This window comes from Vigna radiata, unplaced genomic scaffold (genome assembly GCF_000741045.1).
Source record: "Vigna radiata var. radiata cultivar VC1973A unplaced genomic scaffold, Vradiata_ver6 scaffold_206, whole genome shotgun sequence".
Taxonomy (NCBI): Eukaryota; Viridiplantae; Streptophyta; class Magnoliopsida; order Fabales; family Fabaceae; genus Vigna; species Vigna radiata.
Window position 1 is genome coordinate 489,439 of NW_014542858.1, and position 9,409 is coordinate 498,847.

The 9,409-nt window shown below is 34.8% G+C and overlaps 1 protein-coding gene across 1 annotated transcript; it reads left to right on the top strand.

Annotated features, from left to right (window-relative positions):
- Window positions 1–3,429: 3,429 nt before the first annotated feature.
- On the top strand, window positions 3,430–8,764 carry LOC106752401 (putative disease resistance RPP13-like protein 1). The gene has a single exon (XM_014634083.2). The coding sequence runs from the start codon at window positions 3,631–3,633 to the stop codon at window positions 8,506–8,508; it is 4,878 nt and encodes a 1,625-aa protein (XP_014489569.1). The 5' UTR covers window positions 3,430–3,630; the 3' UTR covers window positions 8,509–8,764.
- Window positions 8,765–9,409: the final 645 nt, after the last annotated feature.

Genomic DNA, 9,409 nt, shown 5'->3' on the forward strand with positions numbered 1-9,409 from the left:
TTTTTTCTGTTGCGGTTGATTAATGGGAAGTAGCCATGGACCCAGATTCGGTTTTGGGTTGAAAGGACTAGAAGATTCAAAAGACGCAAGCTTTTTTTGTGAGGAAACTAGCGAGAAGAGAATGTTACACAATGCTACCGAAAGCCTGGATCAAAACTGCACTAAAACACAAAATTGTAGTTAGACGTCGGTTAAAGCCATGTCCGACGTCTATAACAACATAGACGTCGGTTAGTGTCATTTTAAACCTCTTTATATATTCATGTTGACGTCGGTTTAATCATAGGTGGACGTCTATGCAGAGTAATTAGACGTCGGTATGAGTTTAAGCAGACGTCTATAGAGACGTCAGTGGATATAGTTAACCGACATTTATATGGACATTGGTTCTGAGGAATTCTGACGTCCCATAGACGTCACCCGTTTAGACGTCGGATGTTAAAGTGACGTTAAAAGCCCAAACTAACCGACGTTAAACAACGTTTTTGCACTAGTGAGTTCATGAACTTTCATCCAGTTTATATTTAAAGGCATAAAGGCATTATAAAATCAAAGTAAAATATGAAGACAATTTGTTAAAGTTTAAGAAATATGGCCGTCTGACGCATGAACATGGTCTTAAGAGTAACTAATATAAAAAAATAGATTTTTAATTTTATCATCTATTATAAGAAACCGTGAGGTACCTAACTCTCCATTTTCTCAATTTATATCAATAATACGTTTACGTTTATGAAGCTTTCTCTCAACATCTAGTTCACATATTTCCTAGGCCGTAATATGCATCTCAACAGATTCAGGAGATAAGACAGCAACAACACTAAAAGATCGGAGCACACATTTCAGATTTATATTACAAGGTATTTATACCATCCAGAGAAAGAAAAGGTTAACTCCCCTACCTCAAATATGGTAAGATTTGTTAATTCTTATTGCTCTAAGGTCCACTCTTACTGTTCTTGAAGGATCTATACCTCTCCTAGACGTTCACAAAGATTATCCTCACTTCTTCTTCTCTAACTTTCTGATTGTTTATGTTGATTTCATTAAGCTATAAGGCTGTCAATTTATACTTGTTTTTAGCAACCTAATGGTTTGGACGGTTCTAATCAAAGAGGAACTAAGCTCTATAATTTTCATTCCTTGTTTTCGCAATTACTTTCAAATTTTGTGCATGTTTTGTTGTATAATTTCAGCGGATAAGTTTTGTTGTATGAAGCCAAATTATCACATACGTTAGGGTGGAAAAGAAAGATAATGTGTTGGAAAAAAGAGAAAAGTATGTTTCATAGATGATAAGAATGGAAAAACTACGGTATTCTCAACCACAAAATATGAATTATTGGCATGACAAGAATATCTTTCCTAATCCAATGATATCAATCCAATAATAATTATAATAGAGATTTTTAATTTTAATTCCCAAGTTTAATATGTACTTTCTTGGTTAAATTTAAAATAAGTAACCCATTCAAACCAATAATCTAACTCATTTATATTTGAATAAAAGAAGTTCTTAAGTCTCGGCCGTGCTTTGTAAGCTCCTATTCTATATAACAAGGATAAGAACAGTAGTACTAAAAATTCAGAAATAAAGCACAACGGCGTATCCAATTTCTTTTAAAATTTAATTTAAAAGATAGAATAAAACTTTAGAAAGGGTAATGGTGTCCACGGTACTAAACATATTCTGAAATCTTTGTGGCAATAATACATATAATATAATATAGAATAGTTAAAAGAATAAATTTAATTGAGACTGAGAATTATTGCATGAACTTAAATTAATATTTTATAATGAAAAGTCACTCACAAAGCAGTATAGTTTCAGGTATTCCAAAGTAAAGGTCTATCTCTCGTTTAACTTCTTTATTCTTTCTTGGAACGGTTCTAATATAATATGGTTGAACGAATTATTATACAACAACTAGATACTCTCTCCAAGGTCGTGAAATTCAATTTTGTATTTAAGTTCCTCTTCATCCATATATATATATATATATATATATATATATATATTGAGAATAATTTTCTTGAAAGAAAAAAATAATTTATTATGTTTATTTTGAGTCTTACAATCAACATACCACCAAATCACAATTCATACATTTCAGTTCATAAAAACCAGATACACCAAACAAGTAATTACAATTCAAATATTTCATCAGCTCCAATCTCAAAAAAAAAAAAAGAAATATACATACATATATATATATATATATATATATATATATATTATAAAATAAAATCACACAAAATAATTAGCTCTCTTTATCTGTGAGTTGCAAAGAATAGTTTACCCAAGACACTCTAATAACGACCCACACGGCAGTACGCTTATAGACCCTACAAATCACCATATAGGTGATAGAATATAGCTCTTAGAGCTAGAAGATACCAAAAATGAAAAGAAAAACACGCAAGGCACATGCAGCCAATAAAATTGAAAATCCTAGGTCCCAGACAGTGAAAGAGAAAGGGAAAAAGGCTTACCGGATACAAACAGGACAATTGTTCGGTTCAAAGGATAGCTCTTGGTGCATGGAACGTTGGAGTACCTTCATATTACAACTTAAACAATTCAGTGAGTGGTTTTCTTAGAGAGAAGACAAAGCAAATTTCTTAGGAAGAAGAAACTCTGTCTAGAGAGAGAAAGGAAAGAGAAAAAAAAATAAGAAATCTGATTCTGATTTTTTTTTGGAAGACCCCTTCCTAAAGACATGGTCCTTTGCTGGTGGGCTGGCTGCCTCACATAAGACCCAACAGCCTTATTATTATAATTTTTATTTTAGACTCTTAAATGATTTCTATTATCTTCTTCTCTTCCTTTTATGTTTTACTTTTCTTTTTTCAATGAACTTTTTTTTAAAANATTTTACACAAGCTGTAGTTTTAATTTTTAAGTTATAACAAATTAGTTAATTTTTAATAGATATTTTAACTTATCAATTATTTAAAATTAGTAAGTATGAGTCTTTCTATTTTATATATTGTCTAATTTTTTTCTTTTCTATTCAATCGAAAACTTAAATTTACACTTAAATATCTAACAATTTAAGACATTTTGATAACACGTAACTTTATTGTTCTTCAACACGAGGGCCTCTAATTTTGACTTACCGGGTATCAGTGATCCAACAACTTTAACTTCAACAAAGTCATCAATATCTCTAATGATATTTTTGTGTTCAGCCGTTTGATTATTGTGTTTAACTGAGGATTTGAAAATTATATGAAATGGGTTATCTTTGTTTGAGAGAGTAGTCACATAATGCAACGTATGACCTATACATAATACAAACATTGAACTTTCAATAAATCTCTCAAACTGTAGTAAAAAAAACTGAAATATAAACTTCTGCATATTATCTATTTTTTGAAAATTAAACGAGTTGAAAATTGAAACACAATTTAATAAAATGATGGAAACAAAATCATGGCCACTTAATCATTGATGGAAAACAGCTGTAAGTTTGTGTTGACGGGAAGACTTTAAATATTTTGGTTGACTATTATGGTCTTCGAACAAAATGACCTTCTGGACTGCATTATTCATTGGATTGTCATTCACTTTCTATTTACTCACTCATTCAGATCACTCGCTTCAATTCCACCAATCCACTTTCTAACATGGCTGCCGAAAAAATTGCTGGTGCTCTAGTGTCCACCTTTGTTGAGAGGACTATTGACAATTTGGCTTCTCGTTTTGTAGACATATTTCGTGGAAATAAAAGCAACAAGAAGCAGCTAAGCAACCTGAAGGTCAAGCTCCTTGCCGTTGATGCTGTGGCTGATGATGCAGAACAGAAACAGTTCACAGATCCACATGTGAGAGATTGGCTTCTCGCGGCCAAAGATGTCATGCTTGATACAGAGGATCTCTTGGAGGAAATAGATTATGCACTCTCCAAAAGCCAAGTGGAAGCTGAATCTCATAGTTCTACTAAAAAGGTGCGGAATTCCCTCAAATCTTCTTTCGTCAGTTTCTTTAAAAATGAAATTGAATCAACGATGGAAGAACTCATTAAGAACCTAGAATATCTAGCAACACAAAGCCATGTTCTAGGTTTGAAAAAGGCTGATGATGTTGGAGTCAGATCAGGATCCGGCAGTAAATTACGATCAACATATTTGCCAAACGAAAGTGTTATCTATGGCAGAGATGATGACAAAGAATTTGTCTTTAACTGGCTCACATCTGACATTCCCAACAACCTATCTATACTTTCTATAGTGGGAATGGGAGGGTTGGGTAAGACCACTCTTGCCCAACATGTATTCAATGATCCAAGGGTGAATGAGGCTAAATTTGATGTCAAAGCCTGGGTTTGTCTTTCATATGAATTTGATGTTTTCAAAGTATCAAGAAAAATTCTTGAGGATGTTACTAGATCACCTGATCATAGTTCAGATACAGATATGGTTCACAGAAGATTGAGAGAAAAATTGACGGGCAAAAAATTTCTTGTTGTTTTGGATAATGTATGGAACGTAACCCTATCTAATTGGGAAGAGGTGCAAAAGCCCCTTCTTTTCGGAGCCCAAGGAAGTAGGATTATTGTGACTACCCGTAGTCTGCAAGTTGCTTCTGACATGCTGTCAGAAATACGCTTTCTAATGCTATTGCCGGAAGATGATAGCTGGGAGTTGTTTGCCAAATATGCATTTCGTGATGGTATTCAACTAAATCCAGAGTGCAGAGAGATTGGCAAGAAGATTGTTAAAAAATGTACAGGATTACCTCTTGCTTTGAAAACAATAGGAAGTTTATTATACAACAAATCATCTGTTCCAGAATGGGAAACTGTGCTTCTAAACAAGATATGGGAGCTTCCAAATTGTGATATTGTTCCTGCTTTAGCATTGAGCTATATCCACCTGCCTTCCCATTTGAAGACCTGCTTTGCTTATTTTGCCTTGTTCCGCAACAATTATGAGTTTAAGAAGGAAGAGTTGACTCAGTTGTGGATGACTGAAAACTTCCAACACCATAGTAAGACTCCGGATGAAACTTGCCAACAATACTTCAATGATCTACTATCAAGGTCCTTTTTTCAACGATTAGGTGATGCGGAAGAACTGTTTGTCATGCATGATCTTCTAAATGATTTGGCAAAATATGTTGCCGGAGACCTATATTTCAGGTGCGAAGATAGTCAAACAAATAATATACAAAAAGTAACTCGACATATTTTATTTGAACTTCCTAACTTTGGACGCTTTCGTGAATTTGGAACTTTATGCAAAACGGAAAGCTTGCGTACATTTCTACCAACACCAGATAGGAAACTGGATTACTTTCATTGGTTTTGCACTATGTCGATACATGAATTATTCTCCGAGTTTAAGTTCTTACGTATTTTGTCGCTCTCTCATTGTTCTAACCTTTTAGAGTTGCCTGATTCTGTGGACAATCTTAAACTTCTTCGTTCCTTAGACCTCTCTCATACTGCAATAAGAAAACTACCTGAAAAAATATGTTCACTATTCCACTTGCAAATCCTGGAGTTAAACTATTGTACATATTTGGAAGAGTTGCCCATAAATTTGCATTTACTTACTAATTTGTGTCGCCTTGAATTTAGGTTCACTAAAATTAGAAAAGTGCCACCAGGTTTAGAAAAATTAAAGAATCTTATAGTTATGATGAATGTCTTTTATATTGACCATAACATGGAGTCGGGTATTCAACTGCTAGGAAAGCTCAATAACCTTTCTGAATACTTAGAAATTTGGGGACTGGAGTGCATTAAGAATCCTGAGGATGCATTAGAAGTCAATTTGAAGAATAAAACACACCTTGTGAGGCTGACATTGGCATTGGAGAGGACTGGGAACTCTATTGATTCAAAAAATGCAGAAGTAATTGAGAATTTGCAACCTTCCAAAAACCTAAAGGAGTTGTCAATCTTAAACTATGGTGGAAGTAAATTTCCAAAATGGTTACTTCAAGATTCGTTACCAAACCTGGTATCCTTAGTGTTGCGCAATTGTGAATCTTGCCAACATTTACCTCCGCTTGGTCTTTTGCCATTTCTGAAGAAGCTGTATATTTCAGGGTTTGATGTGATAGTGAGCATTGATGCTGATTTTCATGGAAACAACTCTTCTTCATTTCAATCCCTTAAAAAGTTGGAGTTCTCCGATATGAAGCAATGGGAAAAATGGGTATGCCAAGCTGTGACAGGTGCTTTTCCAAATCTTCAAATTCTTTCTATAAAGAAATGTCCGAAACTGAAAGGACATCTTCCAGAACTACTTGTTCCTTTGAAAACACTAAAAATTACACGTTGCCAACAACTTGAAGCTTTCCCTCCCAGGACTCTAGAATTAGACCTTCGTCACTGTGGAAAGTTGCAATTGGATTGGGCTACAATGGAATGGCCTAGAATGGACGGGCACCACATGACAGCATTGTTCTCTGAAAGTGATGGGTCCCACACTCTTGATGATTTAGAAATTGTAGAGGTAATCAGTGATGACTCTATCCCTCTAATGACCTTTCCACTAGACTCCTTCCCAACAGTTAAGAGACTTGTTCTCTCTTGGTTACGTAATCTAGAGATGATTTCCCAGGATCAAGCTCATCATGATCATCTATTGGATCTGACAATCACAAGATGTCCTAAATTTGAATCGTTACCTGGAAACATGCATATGATGTCTCTTACATCGCTATGGATAGAAGACTGTCCAAGATTTAAGTCTATCCCTTACGGAGGTTTGCCATCAAATTTGGAGAATCTGACAATCAAAGGTTGCCCTAAGTTTGAATCATTACCTGACTCTGTTGACAATCTCAAGCTTCTTCGTTCCTTGGACCTCTCTGATACTGCAATAAGAAAACTACCTGAAAAAATATGTTCATTATCGCGCTTGCAAATACTGGAGTTGAACTATTGTACATATTTGGAGGAGTTACCCATAAATTTGTATTTACTCACTAATTTGTGTCGTCTTGAATTTAGGTTCACTAAAGTGAGAAAAGTGCCACCAGGTTTGGAAAAATTAAAAAATCTTATAGTAATAATGAGTAACTTTGATCTTGACCTGGAGTCGGATATTCAACGGTTAGGAAAGCTCAACAATCTTTATGAAGACTTATCAATTGGGGAACTGCAGAGTCCTTCGGATGCATTTGAAGCTGATTTGAAGAATAAAACACACATTGAGAGTGTGACATTGGGATGGGAGAGGACCGAAAACTCTATTGATTCAAAAACAGCAGAGGACGTACTTGAGAATCTGCAACCTTCAAAAACCTTAAAGGAGTTGTCAATCTTTAACCATGGTGAGAATAAATTTCCAAACTGGTTACTACAAACTTCAATTTGGAATATAGTGTCATTAGAGTTGGACAAATGTAAATCTTGCCAAAGTTTACCTCCGCTTGGTCTTTTGCCATTCCTCAAGAAGCTGGTGATTTCAGGGTTTGATCAGATAGTGAGTATTGATGCTGATTTTCATGGGAAGAACTCTTCTTCATTTAAATCTCTTGAAACATTGTATTTCTCCGATATGAGACAATGGGAAAAATGGGAATGTAAAGTTGTGACAGGTGCTTATCCACGTCTACAACATCTTTCTATAAGCTTTTGTCCCAAACTAAAAGGACAATTGCCAGAGCAACTTGTTCCTTTGGAAACACTACACATTACATACTGCGAACAACTTGAGGCTTTCGCTCCAAGGGCTCTGGATTTAGAACTATGTGACTGTGGAAAGCTACAATTGGATTCGGCCATGAAAAGGCTCGTAATGGGTGGGCACAACACGGAAGCATCATTGCTGGAAATGGTTGGATCTAACACTCTTGAGCACTTGGACATTTCTTCATCCCTGGAGTCCATGAGTGATGACTGTGTCTCTGTAAGGACCTTTTCTCTAGATTTCTTTCCAATACTCAGGACCCTTAATCTTAGAGGGTTTGGTAATCTACAGAAGGTTTTACAGGATCACGCTCATAATCATCTCCAGGATCTCACAATCAAAAAATGTCCTAAATTTGAATCATTATCTGGAATCATGCATATGTTGTCTCTCAAATCTCTATGGATAGAAGATTGTCCGAGACTTGTGTCGTTTCCTGAAGGAGGTTTGCCATCAAATCTAAATGACATGAGACTGAACAATTGTTCTAGACTTGTTTGCTCACTGAAAGGAGCTTTCGGAGACCGTTCTTCTTTGGAAAGCTTGTGGATTGAAGGAATGGATGCAGAATGTTTTCCTGGTGAAGGCTTGCTTCCACTCTCCCTTACTTCTTTAACAATATGTGATTGTCCAAATCTAGAAAAGCTGGATTATAAAGGTCTTTATCAACTCTCATCTCTCAGAAGACTGACTCTTGTTAGCTGCCCTAACCTCCAATGCTTACCAGAGGAAGGTCTTCCAAGATCAATTTCATATCTTTGTATAGGCGATTGTCCTTTGCTTGAACAGCGTTGCCAGACAGAAGGAGGGGAAGATTGGGAAAAGATTGCTCACATTCAAAATCTGAATATATTGTAATGTTGTTTGTTTCGAATAGTGATGCATTTGGTCGGCTACAATTTTAATATATTGTCCGTTCAATGCGGTGGCTTAGTTGTGGTTTGTCGGCGTCGTCTTGTCGTTGTGTGATCGTTGTTGCTTTGGTCTCACGTGTTAGTTGTTTTCCGAGTTGTTAACGGTTTCTTTTGTGGTGGAGGGGTGGATTGATCTTCCCCTTTGTCGCAGGTGTAGGGATCTTTGACGCTCTCGGCAGTTTGATAAAATACAATACTACACCTATTTTGGATTTTATTAAAGTAAAATGCAAATTCTAAAAATAGAAAATGTAATATAAATTTTAGAATATTGTAGAAAAATTTAAGATATGAAAGAGAACAAAATTAACAAGATAAAAATTTAGAACATTTAACATAAGTTGTAATTAACATTTTTTAGAATAATTTATGAATCTATAAATATTTATGTATTTTATTATTTGATATAAGATAACATTTATCATAATTAAGACAATTACAAAATGCACTCTTTCCAACTACTATTTTCACATTTTACTATCTTTATATTTTCTCTACTTCATCAACTATTCCTTTCACAACCTTAAAATACTAATTATGGTACTAGAGTTACGTTCAATCATCTACTGGGCGTAGATAAAAATTTTCAATTAGGTCAAAGAAACTATAACTTCATTCTATGCAATTTCAAAAATATTTTCTCAACCCATGACTATTACTAATCAAACATCATCAACTCTAATGCCAATTTTCACAAGAGAAAATTATGATTTTTGGAGTATCAAAATGAAGACATTTTTTCGTTCTCAAGATTTATAGGACATCATAGAAGAAGGATCCACTATTCTAGAAGATGCCTCCACTTACTACAGCTCAGAAGAAGAAGTTGAAGGAAAATAAGCATA

Excerpts from the sequence above, each read along its gene's own strand:
- LOC106752401 (XM_014634083.2), top strand. The coding sequence starts at position 3,631 with ATGGCTGCCGAAAAAATTGCTGGTGCTCTAGTGTCCACCTTTGTTGAG.